This window comes from Suricata suricatta, chromosome 13 (genome assembly GCF_006229205.1).
Source record: "Suricata suricatta isolate VVHF042 chromosome 13, meerkat_22Aug2017_6uvM2_HiC, whole genome shotgun sequence".
NCBI classification, from domain to species: domain Eukaryota; kingdom Metazoa; phylum Chordata; class Mammalia; order Carnivora; family Herpestidae; genus Suricata; species Suricata suricatta.
In genome coordinates this window covers 53,881,054-53,907,571 of record NC_043712.1, presented here as the reverse complement: position 1 = coordinate 53,907,571, position 26,518 = coordinate 53,881,054, and the positions used below count along the sequence as shown (strand labels likewise).

The window sequence follows — 26,518 nt, the reverse complement described above, 5'->3', positions numbered from 1 at the left end:
AGCTGGATTTCTGTCGTGAAGACGCGTTGAGCCTTGCAGTGATTAGCTGTGATGACTAGGTGACAGTGAGGACACTACTTGAGAATTTGCATCTGACAGATCACTGACATACAGTCACAGCTCTTTTTCTTCCTTCTCTTCACTTAAACAGGAATCATGCAATAGAAAAAGAACTGGAGCTATTAGAGATTATTCAGGTTTAATAGCACACATCCTTTTAGCTGGCGGTTAGAACAATACACAATGTGGCAGAGTTAAACAGAGGCATCAATTATGCTCTCAGACCTGTTAATATTTTTGACAATATTTAAATAGCACATCCCTTCAGGGCATGGCTTTTTTACCCTCTCAGTTACACACCTGTCAAGTGTTTAATTTGCCAAAGGGAAACAGTTTGATTTCTAAGGGCAGTCTTAATACTGAAGAAGCAAATTGGAAAAATTACACATTATTGAATAGAAGTAATGAGAAGGATCTGAGGGGAAAAAATAGACGGCTTAATTCAACATGGCAAGTCAGCATCTGTCATTAATGCAACAATATGATCCTGTTCTCCAATATGCTGCACACACCTCGGGCTTTTCGATTATTCACTCCTTTCGCTTTCTAAAAGGTAGGAGAAACGACGGTGGAGTAAAGTTGGAGGTATCAAATTTTTTTGGTAATACTAAAAAAGATGGAGACAATAACTTGTACCTATTGTGTATATAAAAGTATACATCGAAAACCTATCCAGGTGAAAGTAAAAGCTAGCCATCAAACAGACTGGTATAGCTACTGGTTTAAAAGCACAAATTTCATTCCTAGGTTCATTAATTAAATGTTAAATAATAATTATTTGTAAATTAACAGCGGGCAAGCTACATAGAAAATTTAATTCTAACATGATAAAGTCTATGTTTATGTTTAAACTTTAAAACAGAAAATAATATAAGGTTTTAAAATTTACTCTACTCATGTAAGAAAAACACTGGTTCCACAAACACATGACATTGAGTTAGTCAGAATGAAGACTGAAGTGAAGAGTCAAAAAACTGTGAGAGTAATTGATGGTTTTAGCCAAAATTAAACTCTTGACTTACGGGGCCAAGTTTCTACCATTCAAGGGAAAAAAAAGACGTGAGACAGGCTGCAGAATAAAAAAAATGGTGGAGGGGAGACTGTACTGTGGGAGCCAAGGAAATTGAGTTCTAGTTCTAGTCTGCCTCAACAAGTCACTGTGCCTCACCAAAGTGGTTATAGTAAGCAGGGTATGGGCCAGCTGGTTTCCTGGGGCCCTTTTAAGAGGAGGCCAGCTAGCCAAATGTCCAAAGGCCCGTGAGATACACCCATAGAATTTCCAAACCCCACAATGTACTGAGTCTTGAAATATATCTGCATCTATCACTAATGAACAAGACAACACTATCTTTAGTCACAGACTGCCTGGTTTGATAACATTATACTCGAGGGTTTCCAAGGAGAGTTCAGCTGAATCACTTGAGACCCAAAGTTTCAGAGCCCGTATCCAGCTTCTATTCGGAGATGGTAAAACCAGGTCCACCAGTAGTCCTATTTCCTCCTCCTTTCAGGGCTAGACAGGAGATTACCAGTTATCTCACTAAACTGTTGGTATTTCCTAACATACTAGCACTTCTGATTTAATGTTTCCTCCCATTCTATTCATAATTTCACATAATGTACTAAAGGAAGAAGATACCTGTTCAGCTTCTTCACTCTCTCTGAAAATCCAGGTAATCATAAGTACTTTTCTAATCAGGACACTCTTGCCAATTCATTCTGAAATGGGAGTACCTAAAACCAATCTTTACAATAACTTGCAAAAAAAAAAAAACAAAAAAAAAACAAAAAAAACCAAAAACAACCCAAACACAACTATATATAATAAAAACACCTCTTTTTCATAATTCATGATCATGACTTTTAAAATCATTAAGTAGACATTCACTAGAGAAGAATATTTTTTAATTCTTCTTTCTTTTCTTTCCTTTTTGCTACCAAAATATCTAGATTAAGAAGTTATGTGACATTAAATAAATTCCTTCTCTATTGCTACTATTTGTTCTTTTTGCATTTGGCACATTTGTTTTAACTAGAGCTACTCTTTCATTGAATTATAAAACTAGTCTTCAAATTTCATTTTTAACCTTTTAATAAGAGGCAGAATATTTGTTAGCAATCTATCCATGGTAATTCAATTAATGCTAAAAACATCAGAATGAAAATTAACTTAGGTCAAAGGCATGAGATTGACTTGAAACGATGTAAGAAACAAAAACATTTAAAAAACATTTTGTTAAAAACCTGAGAAACAATTATTAAATTAAGTAAGTTCAAAGAACATCTAACTTGAGTGCTCATTTTATCATTGCAATGTTTCAATTTTAATATAAATGGTAGGAAATTTTAATGCTCCTAATTTTTACAGAAAAAAACAGTGTCACATTTAGTTCTAATGTTTATCACCATCTGATGCTGTCATTGGAAGCAATTGCTACTTACACTCTTGTAAGAAGTGAGAACTGCAATTCTTCTAACTGATGACAATGTAATTATTTCTTTTACTGTCAAAATAGAGGTGATTTCCCTTCCTCATACACATGATTACACATGCAAATCTAGGCTTATCTGAAATCTTATAAGCGTGCTGAACGTCTGAATATGAAGGCTCAGGATCACGTGAACAAAGAGCCTTAATGGGAATGGAAACCAGGTCTACGGCCATCAACCCTCAACTTGTTTTTATCATCCCCTTCTCCTGTAGGGACTCATACTTCAGCATCCACACAGCTTTCAACGCAATGTCATATCATCTACAATATACAGCAACAACCGTTACAAAAATAACTGGGGGGGGGTGAAAAGTCACAGTGAATCTGAATGTCTCATTTGGAGGTTTAAATGACTTCATTAACTATTCATTAACACATACAAGAATCAGCCTTTCAGACACACACAAGACTTTCACAAGATCCTTGCCATGAATGACGGTTTCGGGAGCATCGTGTCCTACCTGGTCTTTCAGCTGCTGTACAGAAGTCTGAAGGTTCAGAATCTGACTGAAGAGCGGGCTCTGCAAGACTGACTTTAAAAGGCTGAGTTTGTCTTCATTTGCCACATCCCCACGTTCTCGCAGCTTGGCTTGTAAGCGCTCTGTGGCCTGCAGGGCCCGGGTTTTATCTAAATCAAAGGGCAGCTTCAGTCATTCACAGGGTTCAAAGGACACACATCAAACCATGCTTACAGAAATCCTAACACTATTCTTTTCAAGAGCATAAAACTGACTCAGCACAAAAGGGACTACAATATGTCCCTGTAAATACATCCTTCAAACCTTGAAGTCTTTGGTTAGACAGTCTCATGAAAGCAGAGAACTGGGTACAGGGTAGGCTACATGCAACTACTTGTAAAGTGCAGAAACCAGTTCAGGTGAAGTATATTTGAATTCCAATACCAGCTGTCAACTCTTACACAAACTATTAAAAATCAACCACTTTGTGATCTTGCAAATGCTGATTATTATTACTTTTTAAAAGATGTTATTTAGATTCAAGAAAAAATAGAAATATAACCAATAAGTAGATGTGGATAATATCACTGATGAGCATAACATCCAAAATATGACAATTTCATACATTAAGAACCAAACATTCTATACTTGAGAATTTACCTGAAAATACATCACAACAATGTATAACCTTTCAAAAACACTACTTTTTAATCCTTTCAATGTCTTTCCCAAAAATAGCATACTCATATATACATCAAGCCAAAATTCAAATATTTATTGATCACCTTACATATCAAGCATAAAGTTTCAAAAGTAAGTATTTTGAGTAAGTATATCCCTAATAATCCTACCTACCCGCCCTAATCCCTACCATTGTACATGCATACTACCAACAGATGGTGAGTTTATACGACAAATAACAGTTAAAAACATCTCCCTTAGGACACCTTGGAGACTCAATTCATTAAGCGTCCTGCTCTTGGTTTCAGATTAGGTCATGATTTCACTGTTCATGACATTGAGCCCTGCATCTAGCCCTGACAGAGACTGTTTGAGATTCTCTTTCTCCTTCTCTCTGCCCCTCTCCCATGTTTTCATTCTCTCTCTCTCTCATAATAAACAAACATTTAAAAAAAAAAACTCCCTAAAACTATCTCTCACCCTCTCACATATGAATCCAAATTTGTTTTAAATGAATGGAGACTACTCAGCTATATGTTCTAACAGAGTCATCAAGGTAACAAGTATATCTATTAACATTCATTTGCCATATTATAGTAATCAAAGAGTGTGATCATCACAGGCACTTTCTATAGCACCAAATGTGGGATTACACAGAAATGGGGAAATTAAGGCATGAATTATTGTTGACCATGAGTGTTGACCATGGTGTATTGTTGACACATATACACTAATTTAAACAAACAGTACTTACTCTTACGGACAATTTTACAAGTAAGGTATGATAAAGATAGGAGAATTTTATTCTGGATCTTATTTCCCATGGTATGTCAGAACACAAATCTAGTATTATTTTCCATGTCAATTCTTAGAAAGTCTACAAATCAGTACTGTTCAAATACTTCTGTATTTCCCCTTTGCTGTCTACTTTCTTATGAGGGACTCTGCTTTGTGGACTGGCAGTCTTTATGGTATATGACTTTAGTATAAAATGAGAGATGAAGGAATAAACACCCATGCATTTTCATCACTGGCATAGCACATGACAAACAGAAGTCATAGTAATGCTGCCCTCTATCACAAAAACAGCTCCCTCTCCTTTCTCTGCTATCTACTCTCATCCCACTCTCCGAAACACGCAGGTATCAAGGCACCAGAGTGAAATGCAGATACCTTCCAATAATCATAGCCAAAGATTTCCCTGGAAAGTATGAGGCACTGTGCCATCAGATGAGGGATGGGTATACCTAACGTACCTCAAACACTTTCGACAGACTAGCTTCTCTAAAACTAAAGAGCAGTAAAAAAAAAAAAAAAAAAAAAGATTAACACATGAATTTGGATATTTCAACATAAATTATCTCGTGCAGAAATTAAACTGCCTTAAATCATCACTGAAGTTTGTCAGCCTAAAGTTTGTTATTGTTATTTTTCATCATCAACTTAAAAGCAAAGCTCAGTAGTATTTCACCTGCCACAAATAAAGCAGACAATAAGCTTCTTTCAGTATTAAAAATACTGTTAAACTTTCTAGTGCTATCCACACACAACCATTACCAGAAGTGGGTCCATAAATCAACTAGGTTTACATTAAATTAGGTTTTCATTAAATTTCTCATAATTGGTAGAACATTACATGTGTCTTTATCTTTTGCCTAAAAATTATGTATTTTTATAACACTTCAGATAAAATTATTCAAATATAGAAACACATTACCCTGATATAATGTTAGTGGATAAAAACTTTTAAAAACTAAGTTACTAGACAAAATCCTTCTATGTAGAAAAACCATTTCAAAGATCCCAATAGGAAAAGTTCTGGTTCTTATAAAAATAAGAAAGAATAAGTCTTACCTATAGTTTCTAACATGTTTTTCCAAACTTCAGTGTTCTTCTATATAATGATTTTAAACAGCAACTAAAACAGAACTCTGGGGAGAAAAAATAAAATGTTTTATGTTTTATCACAACTTCAAAACTATATACTTTAAAAAGAACTTGATGCTATTATAATTCCTTTGATCATTAAAATCTTGTTGATTTAACTTACAATAGTTTTCTGCATAGGAAAAAGTAATCATTTTGGAACTTATTCAAAACTACTTATATTTGCAGGTAATACTAGCACAGTAAGGTAGAAGGCATACGATCTGTTTTAAATGGGGTGATAGAGATATCCAAAATATTCCTTTAAGAATGTCTCAACACAGCCCACTATAATCTTGGATTCATCTTCAGATTCTCACCCACAGAGTAAGGAACATACATTGCTCGGCCTGGGAGATTCTGTGGGGAAGAACATTAAAACCTAAAAAGCATAAGATGTGATATTTCCCTTAATTACTCACAGTCTTAACTGGAGAGACAATATACACATACCACTTAGAAAGGAACGATGACACACAAACAGTATGTGAACCACAGAGAGCTAAAGCATCAAATCATGGATGAAATGCTGAATAAAAGAGAGCACAATGTTAAATGGAAGAAAGGTTTTCAAAATACCCTCCTGACTATGATATTTTCTTCTCCTTTATTCAAAATAAACCTTCTCAATTCCTTCAACTCACACAGACTCATCTCTCTCTGATAATATTTACCTAGACTCTTTAAAGTGCCAGCTACAGATTTTCAATGACATCGATGTCCATATCGCTAACCATATCTAATTATTGCAAACCACATCTAACTCCAACAATTTATGTATCATCTCCTTAGTCACATCTACCCTCTGCCTTGCAGAAAACCTTCAGCCATTCCTTCAATGGAGAAAAACAAAAAAACCTACTACCAGACTTCCTCACATTTGGAAGATGAAAGGGGTTTTGTTTGAGAAGGAACAAGCTGTCCCCACTGTCTCTTTAATAGAAAATGCATCCGGACCAAAAGGAAGTGTGTGACGTACATGAGCAGCCATATAGACCATCAACGCTTGTAATTAGCTCTATGTAATAACAGAGAACAGTTCTTATTCACATTTCTTGTCCCAATTTAAAATATAATATTTAAACCATCAACTCCACTTCAAATAGTCAAATAGCTCAACTATTAGCACTTGTTTTATAAAATGCCCTGGTGTCAAGAAAAGCGGGCACTAGCTCTAAGGGGAACTGAAATCTACATCACAGCACAGGCCTGCACCAGGGGCTCACCATCAAAACCTTAGCTTCCTAGAAAACTCAGCAGGTATAGTGTGATGAGATAAATAGCGTATACAGATTTCAACAGTATAACTCAGAACTATATAATATCTACTTGGGAAAAATGCTGAGCCCATGCAGGTGAGCATTTATGCACTGCATGGTTTCGTGGGGAAAAATATAGGGAGAGCCTTAAAATAAGCTACTTGTATTCTTATTCTAACTTACAATGACACTTCATACAATAGTATACTATTAGGTCCACCCTCAAAAAATTATCTTCTTAAAATTCACATATAAAAGTAAAGATGCCCCAATATAAAGAAGGTCTATAATTGATATATGTCCAGGAGAAAGCATAATAGCAACGAAAGAGCATGAACTGGGAGTCTGATAACCTGAATTAATATTTCACTTGACCATTTATCAGCTAATGCCGTTGTTAAGTCATTTATCTATTTTTACTAAACTAGAAAACTCTTAACTGCAAATGAGTGATACTCAAAGTTTTAAAAGGATAAAACTATATACATGAGTGTCTGGTTAGCTCTATCTTCTTCCCCCTCTGAAAAATTAACTCTGAAAGACAGGCAGTATTCATGACGTGGAGTGAGAGGTAGCCTGTGGATTTAGAGACCCAGTGATCTACAAGGAGTCTACAGAGAAAGTACAGAGTAAGCAGTTCCCAACTGAGAAAAACACTGCTGTTCCAAAGTTGAACTAAAAGTCAGTTACGTGGAAACAATTACTTTCTTTTCCCCAGAGAAATTCTTATCATAAAGGTTTTAAAAAAAGAAGAAAGAAAAGAAAGGAAAAAACCCCAATTCGGCTGCAAGTCACTGACATTGGCTCCCAGAGGAGAGCTCCCATTCCTCTGAATCTCAGAGATAAAAAATGAGTTTCATGGTTTTTCTGCTCTGTCTGATGTCCCTAAAATAAATATGTGGCTTTTTCTGAGGTTTTCTCGATGTTTACAATTAATAGCCATGACAGAGACAAGAGGTTACAAAAATTGCTTCTTTCTAGGGGCGCCTGGGTGGCTCAGTCAGTTGAGCGTCTGACTTCGGCTCAGGCACAGTTCGTGGATTTGAGCCCCACCTTGGGCTCTGTGCTAACCACTAGAGCCTGAAACCTGCTTCAGATTCTGCTTCTGTTTCTCTCTCTGCCCCTCCCCTGGTCACACTCTGTCTCTCTCAAAAATAAATAAATGTAAAAAAGATTAAAAAAAGCAAAAAATAAAAATAAAAATTGCTTCTTTCTATACCTCATCCCCAGAATTCAGCTCTAAGTATAAAGAAACTCATTTGTAATTACAATTTTTTGATTGCATCAAGCTGCATAAATTTTCCTTCTCACCTCACCATCAACCTTGCCCCTTCACCCATCTCAACACCATGTGGAAACAAAAGGGTTCCTGGGTGGTAACAGTGGGTACTGACCCATAGGTAAGACATAAAGAAGATCCAATACATGTCAGAAGATGCCAAATTCTTGGAGGTTTTCTGGACAATTCAAGCTAGCAGTGAGGAATATGGGCCAGAGGAGCAGTAAAGAAAGGAAATAAGATGTGGGCAATAGTAACAAGTGGGTGACGCCAATGCTAGGGCAGAAGCAGTGGTGAAACAGCAAACATACAGTAACAACCACCACATCCTGGGCATGATTTGGAACATGTTATCCAACTAACCACTTTAATCTTCACACTACCCCCTCACTTTACAAATGAGGGAACTGAGGAACTGAAAAAGTAACTTGCCCAAGGTCTCCAGTGGTACACGACAGAGTCAGAGGTGAACCCAGGCAGTTTGGTTCCAGAGCCAATTAACAATTTAACTTCTAGAACATGGTACCTCTTTATTCACTTTACCATTCACTTCCTCTTTCCAAGTTCAAAACAGTGTTGACTTTGCTTTCCTTACACAGTGAGAAACCAAAGAAACAGAGGCCCAAACTGCATGAAGTCTGAAATGGACTGGGGTGGATAATACAAGCAACAAGCCATGCAAAGGTGTGAACAACTCAGAACCAAGTGTTTTAGAAACTATGGGTGGGTACATCAAAGAAACATCAGTAATATTTACCATTTATATCATGTTCATGTATGTTTAAACAAATCACTTTTAAAATCCAAGATTTTAAGAAAAATCTCCAAGAAAAAATAAGCCTCCTTACATCAATATTCAAAAATATTTAAAAACATGGCTGTTATATTTCAAGGTGCTAAATCCCTTAACACAATGAAAATATGCATTTTTAAACAATATCAAAAATATAGCTACTGTACACTGGTCCCTCTAGTTACTGCTCATATAATCCTGCCTGCAGACATACCACTACTGGTTACAATTGATCCTGTTTCAGTAGCCATGACACTTAAAACTACAAGACACACCCTTAAATGGCTCAGTGAATTCAGCACCTATGGAGCTCTACAGTGCTGGGCAAAGGTAGTCCCCCACATTACATCACAGGAGCAGGGACACTGACCCTCATGCTCCCCACAATATCCTCCACTGCCTTGCATATATCCTCTCCATCTTCCAGATAAGATAACAGAGGGAGAGAGACACTCAGGTCTTACTCAAGGTCACAAAGCTAGTAAACAAAGAACCCAGATTTGAATCCAACTGTGCCTGTTTTCAAAGCCCACTTTCACTTTATCACACAACCCTGTATTTTCCATAATGTACTGCAAATATCATGTGGTGGAAATACACAGTTAAATAGACCGTACAAGACAACGTATTAAGTTGCTAGTATTTGTAGAAAGGGGAGGGAAATGTTTATGTAAACAAAATTAATATGTACATGTTTACAAAAGCATCGACTATTTCTGCAAGCTATCCAAAGACATTAATAGTGGGATATGGGGGACTAAGGGACATTAAGAGAAATTTATTTTGCACTGCATTTTTGGGTTTTTAAAAAAATTTTTATATCCATATAAGATTGCCAGATTTAGCAAATAAAAATACAGGATGCAAGAGAGAATTCAAATAAATTTCAAATTCAAATAAATTTGAATTTCAGATAAATAAATAATTTTTTAGTATAAGCATATCCTATACTATACTTGGGACATACTTATAACTAAACAATAATTTGTTGATTATCTAAAATTCATTTTTATGGTTATACATCCATCATTTTATCTGGCAACCCACTTATGTATATATTTCTTTAGGGAAAAATCAAACTTTACAAATCATTTTTAATTTAAAGCCTTTATGCTTCTTGCAAAAATTAATGTAATGACAGAATTGTGAATTCCTTTACAGATCTCTAAAGATTTGCGCTGTGACCCAATGACTGTCCAACAACTAGCTCATAACACTGGTTTTGGCAGGGGATAAAAATCAGATCAAATTTGGTTTTACTTAAAACAAGAACTCATTAATCGACTAATCATTCTATTTTTCAACAAGTTGTACTGGTAATATGTGGGCATAGATTATATGTAGCAAAGAATCAGTGCTTCAAACATAAAACAGATCATTCTATCCAATGCAGATTATATGGCAACTAACAAGTGAAAATATACTTTTGGCTAAAAATAACCTAGAAAGAGAAACTGTCCCAAATGCATAAATTTTCTAGTTATCTTAAACAATTCAACTGTAAAAGGGACTTTATTTTTTGTTTTTTTTTAATTCCAGTTAGTTAACATGCAGCATTATGTTAATTTCAAGTATACAAGAGACAGATTCAATAATTTCATACATCACCCAGTCCTCATCATCACAAGTGCACTCTTTATTCTCCATCACATATTTAACCCATCCCTCCACCCACTCCCTTCTGGTAATCATCAGTTTGTTCTCTAGAAGAGTATGTTTCTCGATTTGTCTCTCTTTTTTCCCCTTTGCTCATTTGTTCTGTTTCTTAAATTCCAATATGAGTGAAATCATCTGGGATTTCTCTTTCTCTGACTTATTTCCCTTAGCATTATACTCTCTAGCTCCATCCATGTCATTGCAAATAGCAAGATTTCATTTTGTCTTACGGTTGAATAATATATCCCATTGTGTGTGCATATGTGTGTGTGCACGTGTGTCTCACATCTTTATCCATTCATCAGTCCAAGGACAGTTGGACAGCTTCCATAATTAGGCTATTGCATATAGCACTGCTATAAACAGCCAGGTGCACACATCCTTTCAGAATTACTGTTTTTGTATTTTCTGGATAAATACCCAGTAGTGTGACTGCTGGATCATAAACTTGATTTTTCACTTTTTGATGAACCTCCATAATGTTTTCCACAGCGGACACACCAGTTTGCATCCCACCAACAGTGCAAGAAGGTTCCTTTTTCTCCACATCCTCACCAATTCCTGTTGTTTCTTGTGTTGTTGATTGCGGCCATTCTGACAGGTGTGATGTGATAGCTCATTGTAGTTTTGATTTGTATTTCCTGGGTGGTAAGTGATGATGAATATCCTTTCATGTGTCCATTGGCCATGTGGATATCTTCTTTAGAAAAATGTCTATTCATGCCCTCTGCCCATTTTTAATTGGATTATCTGTTTTCAGGCTGAGTTTTATAGGTTGAGAGAGGTGGTTAGGTTGAGTTTTATAAGTTCTTTAGTTTGGGATACTGATCCTTTATCAGATACATCATTTGCAAATATTATTTTGCCTTTTGTTTTGTTGATTGTTTCCTTTGTTGTGCAGAAGCTTTTTACTCTGATGATGCCTCAATAGTTTAATTTTGCTTCTGTCTCCCTTGCCTCAGGAGACATCCAGGAAAAATATGGCAAAAGGCGTAAACTTTAAATAAGCTTGCTGCAATGCTCTGTGGCTGGTCACAGTCCTTCAGCATCTATTTACTGCACGTAAATCTAGCATTTGTTGCATTTACAGCAGCCTGGGCATTACCTGAAGTTAGCTGACAGATCCAAGGCTGTAGACATTAGCAGGTCGTCTGCTAACAATGTCAACTGGCCACAAGAGCAAAACTTAAACTTGCAATCATAACTCATACTCCAGAGTAAGGTTACTGAACTAGTACTCCAGAAGCACAGAAACACCCCACTGCCCACCCATGTTAGTGCACCCATCCAACGGAAAACACTCTACCTCCTCTGAGTATCTGTTCTCTTCAAATTCCCCTTCATTTACATACGCTTGATCAAAAAGCATTCATGAGCAAAATTTTTATTTTCAAGTTCACTTGTACAAATCTTTCCAAATTCCTTCAATAATAAAATTTGTTAATTCTATTCTGTTCCCCAAAATCAATGAAAATCAAGTATTAAATAACTTTGCCTTCCCAATATACTTGAAAATACTGATTGATAGTTCTCTTTCCTTTATGAAACAAAAAGATAAACTACCTCTCCAAAGCGAAACATGCTAAGGGGGTCACAGGGCGAGGAAAGGACTTAAATTCTGTTACTCAACAACACACAGGGCATCTAAATGACTGTCATGCTGTTAGGTGGCAGAATTAGAAAAATGAAATTATAGTCTGGGAACTCATAGGCCAAGTGAATAGAAGACCAAACAAACAAACAAAAGAAGCAAACAATAATAAACAGATGACAAAGCAGGACACCAAACCCAAATTAAAGAGAAAAGGGAAGGCTTCCTGGAGGCAAAGAGCCCTACACAGAGTCCTGAAGAACAGGAGGAGTCGAGGGAAGAGTGAAGAGCGCTCCCCACGTGGAGCCAAGAGCACACAGCTCCTTGTGAGCACTGCAGTAGTTTCTTCTAATGTTTGTCTGTTTATTGAGATACAGAGAGACAAAGCGCGAGGGCGTGTGTGCACGAGTCAGCAGGAAGGAAGGAGGGGAGGGGAAGAGCGGGGGAGGAGAGGATCCTAAGCAGGCTCTGCACCATCAGCACAGAATGGGACTCAATCAAAAAACTGTGAAACCATAACCTGAGCCGAAATCAAGAATTGGACGCTTAATTGACTGAGCCACCTAGGCACCTCCATTAATTCCTTATACCTGGATTGGGCCTGGAGAAAAGGAAAAACAGAGGTGATAAGGCTAGAGATGTGCGTATAGGCTAAACTACTGAGGGCTCTGCATAGCATTCTTAAAGAGCTCAGCCATTTAATTTTGGTTTTTAGGGTTTTTCTTTTTTTGTTGTTTCTGTTTTTGAGAGACAGAGGGGAGAGAGGGGTAGGAGGAGAGAGAGAGAATCTTAAGCAGGCTCCAGCCCCCATGGAGCCCAATGTGGGGCTTAATCTCATGACCATGGTATGACCTAAGTCAAAAGAGTTGGGACACTTAACTGCATGAGCCACCCAGGTGCCCTTAGACATTTAATTTTGAAGTTTATTTGGTATAGTAGGTGACATGGTCAAACTTTATTTTAGAAACATCACTGTGATAATGGTGTGGAAGACATATAAAAAGAGAAACTGGAAACAAGAAAGCCAGGTAAGAGGCATTTTCAGAAATAAACATGGAAATTAATAAATGAAAAAAAGGAGATAGATTCAAAAATTAATGAAAAGCTAAAAGCAACAGGACCTGGGAATGTGGAAGTAAGCAAGACAAGCCTAGGATGAACTCCTCCTTGAGTTGAAAATACCAATCACCAAGAGAGAGAATATGAGAAGAGGGCAGTGGTATGAATATTACAGAAATAAAGATGTGTCCTGACCAAGAGTTTAAAAGGCTGAGTTCTAGTACTTAATAATGCTACTATCAACTTAACTATTCACATGCTAAAACTATAAACTTGAATGTAACTGTATTTTGGCATAGGGCTTCTAGGATATAATTAATGTTAAATAAGGTCATAAGGGAATGGTCCTCATCCAATAGGATGAATGGCCTTATAAGAGGAGGGAGAGCTATTTATTTATCTATCTCTTTCTCCCTCCCTCCATCCACATGCAAGTATCAAAGAAAAGTCATGTAAAGACACAGTGAGGAGGTGACTATACACAAGCCAGGAAGAGTTTACACCAGAAACCAAACCCTGCTAGACCTTGATATTGGACTTCCTAGCCTCTAAAATCATGAGGAAGTAATTTCTGTTAGTTAAGGCACGGAGTCTGCAGTATTTGTTATGGCAGCCCAAACTAATACAGATTTCAACCTTCCCGCTGCCTCTGCTCTAAGGAATATGCTACTGCACACTGGTCTACATTCTTCTCTTCTACCCATAACCAGGAGAACAAGGGTTGGGCTCCTCACTCAAGGGAAGACAATCTAAGTGCTGACCAGAAAGGCAGAACTGGGCTAGAATCTCTCTCTCGGGAACTGAAGAAGAGAAACATTGAGAGAATAAATAGTGAAGTTAGAGTTGAAAAGAGGAAGAATAATGAAATGGCTAACAGAAGGCACAAGCCTCATTTATAAGAGAACAAAACTAATGAGCTGATGAGACAGAACATAACTGATATTAGAGAGTGACAAGTATTGCTTGTGAGATCCAACACAGCCAATGAGAAGCAAACAAAATAGTTGGTCCCTAAGATGTAGTCACTGACATTCATCCTTACAGTAAATGTTGTTTTGACAGAAATAATTTGTATGAGATTCTGTTTGTTCCATTCAAACACACCTACCATTCACAGCCTGTCTGGGTATATCATCACACTATCACATCCCAAAAAAGCAATCCTTTCAAGTATCCTCCTTAGAAGTACCCTTGCTCCTTTAAATATTTCATTTGGACACACTAGTTCCAATTAGGATTTGAGGGAGCTTTCAGGCAAAGGTAAATTTAATAAGACCACTGAAATAATTAAGAACCTTGCAGGGGGTATCATGACATCAGAAAAACAAAGCAGAGCGAAGCAGCTACTATGGCAGGTGACAAAATACTATGAAGTATTCAGTTTTGATTAGAGCCTGAGCAAAGTCACCAGGTTCCAACCAAACAAAACCAATCCACTGTTAAAAAAGGCATATGAGATCTAATTGACAGGCTTCATTTTATAAACGATACCATAGTAACTGTGAAAAACATTTACAAATAATTAAAGTATTTCTGGCTAAAAAATGCCAGTCATAGGAGACTAGAAATAGACCAAACTCACTAGAAAAATAAGCCAAATATGCATATTAAAAGACTTAAAGTAATAAAAAAAACCCAGAAACAGAATCTATAATTTATAAACCAGGAGGAAAAAGATGCAACAAAGAATACTCAAGCCATCTAAAAGAAGTTGGGAACAGAGAGAAAAAAGAAAATCATAATCAATAAAAAAGGGGGACTAAAATTAATTCAAATATTTGTATTCCCAATAAATATGAATAGTTAGACTCACTTAAGAATAAATTCACAATCCAGGGCAACTGGGTGGCTAAGTCAGTTAATCCATTTTTGGTTTCAGCTCAGGTCATGATCTCAGTTCGTGAGATCAGCCCAGCATTTGGCTCCATGCTAACAGCATGGAGCCTGCTTGGGATTCTTTTTCTCTTTCTCTCTCTCTCTCTCTCTCTCTCTCTCTCTCTCTCTCTCTGCCTTTCCCCAGCTTGCATTCTATCTTTCAAAATAAATAAATAAACTTAAGAAAACTGAATAAATTCACAATCCAGACTTCAAACATGAGAGTTGCAGAATTGTTTGGTATTGTTTACCTATATTTAAATATATATGTGCATATATATATAAATGAAATTATATATGCTTACATATAAATATGTATATGTATAGACTTTCATTATGTTCAACAATGAATTAAAAGGGCACATTCTAAAATCAATTACAGTACTAGTTACTTTTAAGTATAGATAGATAAAGACTGTAGTCTCAGATCAGAGGGAGATCAAAAGAGGGTCTTAGCTTTCTCTGTTTCTTTAAGGAGACTATACTTTTAGAATGTTTTTAAGTACATACGTAAAAAGTACCTAGGTTGAAATATTTGTAGATAAAATTGTGAAATGTCTGGGATTTACTTCTAAAAACTGGAGGACAGAAGCAATAGGACTGGCCATGAACATGGATGTTAAAACTGAATGACGGACAAATGAGAATTCTCTATAATACGTCATTGTAATATGTACATTGTAAAATGTACATTTGAAATTTTTCATAATGAAAATTTGGAAAAATGGGGTGCCTGGTGGCTCAATCGGTTGAGCATCTGGCTTTGGCTCAGGTCATGATCTCACGGTTCATGGGTTCAAGCCCCACATTGGGCTCTGTGTGGACAGCTAGCTCAGAGCCTGGGGCCTGCTTCAGATTCTATATCTCCCTCTCTCTCTGACCCTCCCCTACTCACACTGTCTCTGTCTCTCAAAAGTAAATAAAAAACATTAAAAAAAAAAGAAAGAAAAATAATATGGGCAGTAACCATGTGAAAATGTTAATAACCAATTTTGGAAAATAGAACTAGAGATGAATATTTCCTTTTTTATAATTGACAATGTTTTTCAAATCCTTCATTCTTGCTCAGAGGTAAAAAATATTTCACCTCCAACTACTAAGTTACTTAGGAAAAAAAACTGTCATTGATAAAATGCTGCCAGAAAAACAATGGTCTCTGGCTATACTACTTAACTCCAGTGAAAGGAAATGAAAAGATATCTTTCAAAAATTAATATCTCATAAGGAATTTTCATTTTTACCATTAAAAAACAAGGCTTTAGGGGTATCTGGGTGGCCCGTTCAGTTGAGCTTCCAACTTTGGCTCAGGTCATGATCTCGCAGTTCGTGAGTTCGAGCCCCAAGTAGAGCTCTGTGCTGAAAGGTACTTCGGATCCTCTGTCCCCCTCTCTCTGCCCCTCCCCTACTTGCATTCTCCCAAAAATAAATAAATCTTAAAAAAAAAAGGCTTTATTCTGATTTCCTGATGGCTACTCAGTTGCTAGTTTTACCAAGCTGTTTTAGTAAGAGCCTTAGAAGCAGAAGCTTATAGCTGTAGATTAGCCCACTCTGTGTGAGACAGAGAGCAGCAGGGCAGGAAGTGATGAATGATCCGTGGTGCTCTACTTCGGAAGGCATATACAGTGCAGACCCAAATCCTCACCTGTGGAAATGATGGGTGAATCCAAGAGATTACACATAAATATAAGATAGTGTCAATTAAGAGAAAATGTATTTATCTTTCATGTATATTCAAATGATAATTCAATATAACAAAGTCACGTATCTAAGCTAATACTATGAATGAAGAAATGACAAATTAATCCACAATTACATAGACATGCATAAATCAAAATCATTACTCTGACCAAGAATCCACATACTTTAAACAAGTTTTGGTGAAAATAATATCACTTCATTCTTTTACATAGTAATTTTCTAATAGGACAAAAAAATCCTTAATGAAAAGAAAAATACATATAATATAGAAATTGCAATATTTTATTATAGGTATATTTTCACAATATGGTTATACTAACAGAAAATTGATTAAACTTATTTTGGTTTTGAAACTTATTTCCTTTAATCTTCAAGACTGTTGGCTGAAGGTAGAGAGTTCACTGGTTGGAGGTAATGGGTTCATTGTCCCTTCAAAAAGTGTGCACATTCTACCCTTCACTGCATACTCCCTAACGACATTTTACCAATGCTAGTGCTGAAAGAACATTAGAAAACATGCTGTTCGCATACAAGACAAGCTAAAGCTCATGGAAGAGAAGCTACATAACCAATCAGTGGTATGTCTGGAATTAGAACTTCACACTGCTTGCTACTATTACTCAGCTAACTGAAAGGCTGTTTTCTTTTTAAACTTATTAGACAAATCAATTCTGTCTATAGTCTACTATATTATATTTATTTCCTTTCTCCTCACCCTCACTCATAACGTTAAAAAAAGAACAACCAACGCCACACACACACACGCACACACGGAGACATATGGACTTCACAATACCCTCCCTGGGCACCCATTTTTACCTGTTTTCCATGCATACTGCCCTCTCTTAGTGCATTCCTAGAAGAACAGCAGCCCTCCCCCCAAACTGTGAACTCACCCCAAACACAGTGACTTGGAAAAGATTTAGATGCTTCTGAGAATGCATGTTTAGTTCTTTCTGTTTCTCCCTCCCTAGTTAAACTCAGAGGAATTCGGATTGTCGGGCAGTCTGCCACGATTTGCTACCACATTTTCAGTGTTAAGGACCAAGATGCAACAGACCGGCATATTTCTTGGGCTGAACCAGACCCCTCCAAGGGCTGCCCTTGCAGGAACAACAGGTCAGCATCAGACTCCAGAGGCAGCTACTGCTCCTAGAGCACTCGCTCCAGGCACAGAATTTTCTTGAGGGAAACCAAAAATGCACACAAGGATTAACTTCATGCCACAGAATTCTCAGGTGCAATTCCTGCACTGGCAATAATTCCTCCAGGGAAATTACTCTGGGCTCCTGCCTCCTGCCCTTTTGCCTGCCCGGAGTAGGCAATTCTCCAGTGGGCCCAGGGCGAACTGTATCCTCGGTGCTGAGAAAAAGCATGGATACTCCAAGTCCCTATGGGACTCTGAAACACAGCCCACAGCTGCTGTTAGGACTTATCAACTGCAGGAGGAGGTACAGAAGTATCTGTCATTTCTCAGCTGCCCTCTCTGAGACAGGACTTTCACTGAGTTTGTGAGATCTCAGTGAGGATACCAAGAACAATATAAGGCTTTGTCAATTGTGCCCTAAAGGACAGTATAGAGATGTTTTCAATACAGACAAAACTGCAGAAAGGCGGAGCAGGGAATAAAAAATATTATAACCCTGCTGCTTCAACTTCTCTCCCCACCCAGCTATCTCAAGTTCATGCTCTTCAGCCAAGATCCATTTTCTAGGGCTTTTCTCCATCACTTTTCAAGTAACTCTACTTCTGCCATTTCCCCATTGTTGTTCCTTACAGTTTCTTCTGTTTTGGACTCTTTTCTACAAAAATTAGGAGGACTGTCATCTATCATATCACCTACTTGGCTATCGTGGAGCTCTAAGTATTATACTACATAATTAGATATTTTTATCCTTCCCCATCAATCAGTGCCTCCTAAATTCGGTTTGTGGCCCTCATGATTTCCCTGTGCTCCATTTGGATAGGAAGAGAGATAAAGATTATAAACTTTACTCAGAAAGGGGCAGGCTCAAGTTTCTGACAGGAAGTCCTCTGGGAAGAGAATGGCATACTGGAGGGATATTTAATGTGGCTGCTCTTCTCACCTGTACTTTGCTTGGGGTGACTAGTGGTCTGCATCATCCCGGTGGTTTTGTTTCCAATTCAAGTACCATGTGTGTGCTGAGAAGGGCTGCTGAAAGATGATGCTTTTTTGGGGCCCAGTTTTGCAATTTTTTCCATGAAGCAATTCAGAACACTTAAATTCAGCTGGAAGAAGAAATCAATGTATTTTTGTTGCAATTACTAATGAATAATCTCAAATATTTTATATGAAAACATAGGAAAATTTCCTGAGCCTTTATGCTTTCCATAATACAACTTGCTAATACCACATTTTACAGTTATGGAAGTAGAAAGCCAAAAAGATTCCTTTCTCAAGGTCTCATAACTCAGACTTTTATTAAGCAATCATATTTCAATAGCCACTATTAGGTGGGGATACTAAAAAGTCTATGTAATAAAACATCAACAATTATCTGAAAGTGTCAGCCTAAAGTAATCTAATTCAACAACAAGAGGATTTGAGGACAAAGAAGAAGGAAGAAATAATAGGCTTAAAAGCCTTATTCAATCTGACTGGATGTCTGTTACTAGCTTCCCTAAGTAACAGAGTTTAATTTTCCATGCCATTTTGCTGATTAAAATTTTTTAAAAAACTTTATTTCTCAGATATAAATTGACCACCAAATACTCCCTTTAAGAGGCAAAGTTACCAAATATATATTCACGACTGATGTCTAAAATGTAAGCTTGGTTGTAATCCACAAATTAAAGCAATAATTTGTTATTTGGGGGCCTTTAAAAATATGATATTCAGTAAAAACTAATAATAAAACTGTATATAAGAATTGATTGATATTGCATATACTATAACAGTAATTCTTCCAGGGAATTAAATAGTCTCCATGAGTGACTTTTTTAGGCAATAAACTGACATTATGTTTACTGTAGGAAATGAAACCACTTATGAACTAGCTTTCAGATATCCCGGTCTTCTTAAATAGAGCATATGAGTTTCACACACATACATTTCCTTTAATCCTACCAACAGCTTCATATTAGAAACACACATTTCTAAATAAGAAAATTGAGGCTCAGAAAGATAAAGTGTTTTCCCCTAAAGTAATGAAGTTTGTAAGCAACAGAACTGTCATTTAAAGTTAACCGAAGTCTGATCTGATTGATATCTGACTGATATCAAAACCAAGATGTTTCCACCACATAACTCTGTACTCTCATACTACTACTACAGCTAAGAAAATAGCTATTTACCTTCAGATTATGTAGCCTCAGGCGTCTATGCGTTCAGAGTTCCCAGAATGTTTTATAAAGCTCACTTAAAAAACATTCTACCATTGTATTAATTACAGGATCCTGAGCTGCTGTTGTAAACTGGACATTTAAAATAGCATGCAAAGTGACTAGAAATAATAAGCAAACCAAAAACTACTGCAATTATTATTTTGTCTTCTATTAGTTTCTAAATGCTAATCTCTCTCCATTTTGCTACTACCAATTGGCTATCAGATTAATCAGGTTTATTAAATCAGTAACTTTTTTTTAAAGATTCTTTTTAATGTTTTTCATTTATTTTTGAGAGACAGAGAGACAGCAAGAGCAGGGGAGGGTCAGAGAGAGAGCGAGACACAGAATCCGAAGCAGGCTCCAGGCTCTGAGCTAGCTGTCAGCACAGAGCCTGACGCGGGGCTCAAACCCACGAACCGTGAGATCATGACCTGAGCCGAAGCCGGACACTTAACTGACTGAGCCACCCAGGCGCCCCAGTAACTCTTTAACAAATGGAAATTGATCATTTCTGAACTGGGACTTGCAAAGTACAATAAAGTACACAGCTTTTAGGACATTTCTTTTCCCATTGCTGGAAACTACATGCACTTGTTGTACTACTGAATATCCCCCAAATCACCCCCAATAATACTTCAAAGAAGTAGAAATGATGAATCCAACCATTACAAACAAACTCAAATTCAGCTTAGTCAAAGAACTGTCACTTAAGAGCATTATGTTATCTACCAGAGAAGACAGATGGAGAGAGAACAGGTCTGATGTGTGGCAAGACAGAGATAAACAAATAGGGGAAGAAAGAAATAAAAAATAATGAGGTGAGGAAGCTAAAATGGAGAAGAGACAAAAGATGGAAGGGCAGCATGATAATTTACAAAACTCTGAGAAATCTCCTTAGAGTTCACCAGCCTAATAGGAGGTGGAACAGGGTGTTAACAGAGATTCCAGAAGCACAAGCACTGAATCACTTCCCCCACCAAAGTGAATCTGACCTCAAAGGAAGAATTTCAACTCTATCTTGTCACCCACCAAGTAACTCTACACAGTAACAATCATTAAGTCTGAGTCACTTCCCTTGTTACTCACTTGTCAAAATCTCTAAGATAAAGTATGTGAAAGTATGGAGAAAATTAAAAGTACCATAGAAGCATTATGCATTATTATTATTAGCGTCAGTAGGGCTAACGGATATTGTTTCCTAATTTTGAGAAAATTAGCAAAAAGGCACCACCTGGGTGGCTCAGGTGGTTAAATGTCTGACTTCTGATTTGAGCTCAGGTTATGATCTCACGGTTCATAGGTTCAAGTTCCACATAAGATCTGTGCTGACAGTGTGGAGCCTACTTGAGATTCTCTTTCTCCCCCTCTCTCTGTCCACCCCTGCTTGTGCACATGTTCGCTCTCACTCTCTCAAAATAAATAAGTAAACATTTTTTAAATAAAGAAAATCAATAGCAAAAAAAACTATACATATATACACACACACCATTATTTCAGCAAGTTTTAGTGACACACTTACATTCCCCTAAGCAGATTTAGGATGAAATACTTGCACAGGATCCTTCCATTCTCAAATAAATAGGCACTCTCACATCTTATTTTGTATTCATAATTTTGTTACATTTAATTCAAGAAGGCCATCCCAAATTCTACAAATTGTTAAGCCCCCCAGAATCTGTACCTGCCTCTTTCAGATGGATAGATACCTAACTTCTGAGCTCTCAATTTGGTGGAAAACAGTAAATTACACTGCAATGGGATATGCTATATTCTGGGAGAATACACTTAAACCCAATGCTTTTAGCATGCATTAGAAAGAATTTGTAGATGTGACATGTGAACAGTCCCAAAGAAGGCACAACCTAGGAGAATATGGGAGACAGGCAGGAAACGAAAAGGCATGTCCTGTTAAGAAATAAACCATAAAGAAACTAGAGAATTCAAACGAAAGGGGTTCTACAGACCAGGACTCCCAAACTAGACAGGAGCTAGGAAAGAAATATGTCATCTAAATACCCAAGGCTGGGGGTGGAGTCGGGCGGGGCAACTAAAATTCATTTTCTAGAAAAACAATTTTGGTAATAGGGTAAGTAACTTATGAAAACGATGAAGAAATAATGATAATATAATCACGTTAAGCTGTTAAAACAGACCAATCAAAAACTAATATAATAAGCCAAGATTAAGGCAAAGACTGGAAAAACAAGAAAATATAGACACATTCATTAGAGGGAAGTGAAAAAATTCAATGACCACTCGATATAGTCTGGGAGCAGGCAGAGTGAGTGAGTAATAGCAATGGAAGTTGACTCGCAATGTTTCTTATTTGGGAAACCAAGAAATATTGGGACACACACTGTTAGTTTAAACAGCAGAAAGAGAAACATCTTCTATTTTTTAGAGGAAGGGGTGGAAATGTATTCTGTGAACCTACCCAGTTTGAGATGTTTCTAGAAAATAGGAAACATTAGAATTTAAGCTCTATGAAGGTAGGAATTTTTGTTGTTATTGCCGCTGTTGTTTTCATGGTAGTGGTGTGCCCTTTTTCTCCCAGGGCTATATCCCCAGAACCAGAAATAGGGGTGGGCTAAGATTAGGCACTGACTAAATATTTATTGAAAGAATGAGTCAACTACACATGTGCATCTAAGGAGAAAAGAACGTGGAAGACCTAAGAGTAGGTGATCACTGGTCTCTAGGTGTTGCTGAAAATAAAGGAGATTAGTCACAAAGAGGTAGGGATTAACAAGGAGGAAGAACTAAAGTTGGAACACTGGGGAACATGAACATTTTAAAATATAATGCAATATATAATAATTATTTTAGTGGTAAAAAGCAATTAGAAATAAAGACCCTTCAACAAGGAAGTGAATGAGGGTGTTCAAGGAGGGAGGGAGGGAGGGAGGGAGGGAGAAAGGAAGGAAGACCCTCCATGTTCGATCACTCTAAGTATCATATGGATAAAGCCCCACTATGGCCAATACACTAGGCCAGGTTATTTGTGATACTGATATTAAAAAAAGTTTATTTGCCTCACTTTCGTTCCCAGACCACTGTTAAGACAAATTACTTATAGAAGATAACCTTAATAAGATCAATTAAAAATTGGGTGAGTTTTAAGTAAACTCTATGCCCAACATGGGACTCAAACTCACAACCCTGAGATCAAGAGTTGCATGCTCTACCACTGAGCCAGCCAGGTGCTCCAAATCAAAATATCTTAAACATCAAATAAACAATCATCTGTGAGGTAGATTAAAAACCCTAACAGAATTGGGGGATCTAGGTGGCTCAGTAGGTTAAGCATCCCAATTTAGCTCAGGTCATGATCTCCTGGCTGGTGAGCTCGAGCCCCAATCTGGGCTCTGCGCTGACAGTGCGGAGCCTGTGTGAGATTCTTTTTGTCTCCCTCTCTCTCTCTCTCGCCTGCCCTTCACTTACTCATGTTCTCTCGTTCTCAAAAAAAAAAATCCTAGTAAAATCTTTATTTCTACATATATATATATATATATATACAGAGAAGAATATACCTAAAAAATATAAAATCAGATATAATCCCCTTTTATTCACCTCCAAACCAAAATAAATTCACCTTTGGATCTTTTATTAATTGAGTATGTATGTAGTCAAGAAGAAAACAAAATGTGTCATAGTAATAAAAGCAATGTTCTACATAATTTGTACTAAAGAACTGCTAGAGAGAACCTTGTATTCGTCTGACAGCAAAGACATGTCATGGTCTAAATCAGCAGATAAGCCTGTCAGTCAGTACTAGTCTACACTGCTGAGAATACACTGAGGAAAGTCAGCAGAAGAGATGACAACGTACATCTTGCTGGCAAGATTCCAGGTATTTCAGATTAGGCAAAATTACATAAAGAAATTCAAATTCATCTGAACCTACCCAAACATGAAACTTAGCCATGTAAGATAAGTAAGCATGAACCAATTCAATCCCCTAATTACTAATTCACAGAAAACTGTAATATGCTACACTATTTAGTTATCACATGTAATTCCATAGGACTCACTAGGGCCATCCTGACAACTTGTATTTTCTCTCTGAAAACATTTTAAGAGGTCTTATTTTCTTTCAATAAACATGACTATTTGCTTCTTAATTAACTCAACTACAACTTAACTACACTCATTAACAGTATTTTACTATGGTACTCAAAAGACTGTTAATATTAAGATTATAAACCAACTTTTATTTTTGTAATAACACATCTGCTTTAAATGTTGTTGTTGTGGGTTTTTTTTGCTTTTGCCACTTAATTTCAATTAAGTGACTGAAATTAAGAGGCAAACATATAAATGTTAAAAGCAGCCCCAAAATTCTGAGTGATGCCAACAAGAACAACATGTTTTCACAATATAATGATCATCTTCTCTCCAGTTCTTGGTACATTTGAGGATCTTAGGTGTAACATGTACTGGTAATGGCAATTATTTGGATAATTCAGGCACCAAATTACAACTTCATCAGGAAATTTACTATCACAAGTCACAAATAAATTCATCAAAAACTATAAAAACTACAAAAGATATGCAAATAAGTCAGGAGAATTAGGCAAGCAGTCTTAAAGTTTTGAGCTCAATACCGAAACTGACTTCACAAAGTAGGACACATAGGCTTGTGAAAAGCATCAACACTCAAGTGACCTTTTTCTACTTGATATTTTTAAAGATTAGAAAATTTTTAAACCTCTATTTTACAATTGTTAGTTTTTTAAAAATATGTATATATAATTTACATATTTTGAAATCTCAAATCACCTTATATAAGTGCATTTAAATTTTAAGTTTCTCCAAAAGAGGCATGAATTTTAGACTAAGTAATACCGTAATTAAATTAATTAAAGACTAAGTAATACAAAAGTCTAACAAAACAGAGTGAAAGTCAAGAACAAAAACAATACAATGAATAACGTGCAGAGAATTCTAAACTATTTTTTAAGTTTATTTATTTCACGGAGAGCAAGGGCTTGAGCACTTGAGCAGGAGAGGGGCAGAGAGCAAGGGAGAGAAGAATCCTAAGCAGGCTCCCCACTGTCAGTGTGAAGCCTAAGAAACTGTGAGATCATGACCTGAGCTGAAATCAAGAATCAAGTGGCTTAATAGACTGAGCCACCCAGGCACCCCTAAACTATTTCTTTAAAAAAAACCTCTGAATGGTGTATCCGTTCAGTACAAAGAACTAGTACTCAGCAATAAACAGTATTCTATGAACAGAGACAACATGGATGAATCCCAAAACACAAAGTAAAAGAAGCCAGCTAAAATGAGAGAATATCCTGTATGATTGCATTTATTTAAAACTCCAGAGAACGCAAACTAATCTGTACTGACAGAAAGATCAGCAGTTACTTGGAGATAGGAGATAGGATATGGGTAGGTACAGGAGACAGGCAAGTTTTATAGAGGGCCACAAGGCTACTTTTGAGGGTGATGAATATGTTCACCACCTTGATTACGGAGATAGTTACACATGGGCCTAAATTTAACAAACTGCACTTTCAATACATGTAGTTTATCATGTCAATTACAAATTACACATCAACAAAATAAATGATCCCTTCCCACTCCTTGAGAGTGGGGTCTGAAAGTCCTTGGTTTAGCACCTAAAAGACGTCACTAAACTTCACAGAGCAGGCTAGGGAGCAAGAATCCTGGCCCAGAGGCTATTTCTTCTTTTTTTCCTACCACAGCCACAAAACAGATCTAAAAATACCCTGTAGTTTAGTCTGATACAATATATGCATTCAGCAGATATATGGGAACAAAGAAGGATTCTAAGGATGTACTTTTCTAAAAGGCAGTAAGATGACTATGTTTACTACTCCCAGGAAAAACATGAATATGGTAGGAAGGGGAGAGCATGAAAAACTCCACTGAATCCTATAGTTAGCCCTCCTACCCGCCCCCCTCCACAGGAAATAAATGTTGCCCAGAGGCAGACTTCACACCTGACTTACTAAAATATCCTTGAGAGCACAGGTGCAGTGAACAAGGGGAACACCTAACCTAGAACTTCATGAACTTTACACTGCAAAAATATATGTAGGACCTGTGAAGGAAGGGAGCAGAGCAAAGTATGAGAGAAGCTGGGCACATCTTTTACAGATCAGAGAGGATCATTAAAGTACAGATTAACCTTCAATCTTTATGAGTCTATCATAATAGTTTTGTTAGCTACGTGAAGTCTTATGAGCCCAGAATGACAGATTCCCATTCCGACGCCAGTTCCCCAAAGCAAGGCATGATAGGGACAGCCAAATAACATACTGTAAAGTTATTCCAAAGTTAATTATAGGACTATGTAACATTTACTATTAAGTAG

General features: G+C 36.9%; 1 protein-coding gene across 12 annotated transcripts in view; it reads right to left on the bottom strand.

Annotated features, from left to right (window-relative positions):
- MPDZ (multiple PDZ domain crumbs cell polarity complex component) overlaps positions 1–19,027 on the bottom strand; it is a 146,547-nt gene extending 127,520 nt beyond the window's left edge. For 7 of the 12 annotated variants that reach the window (XM_029920271.1, XM_029920273.1, XM_029920274.1 and 4 more), the window contains exons 1-3: positions 18,915–19,026; positions 5,546–5,622; positions 3,014–3,180 (exon numbers count right to left, since the gene is read on the bottom strand). In XM_029920271.1, the coding sequence (XP_029776131.1) occupies positions 3,014–3,180; positions 5,546–5,561 (183 nt within the window). In that variant the 5' untranslated portion in view covers positions 5,562–5,622; positions 18,915–19,026. Of the gene's footprint in view, positions 1–3,013; positions 3,181–5,545; positions 5,623–18,914 lie in introns of all 12 variants that reach the window. The other 5 variants (XM_029920283.1, XM_029920277.1, XM_029920282.1 and 2 more) reach the window with 2 other exon arrangements.
- Between the last annotated feature and the right edge of the window lie 7,491 nt (positions 19,028–26,518).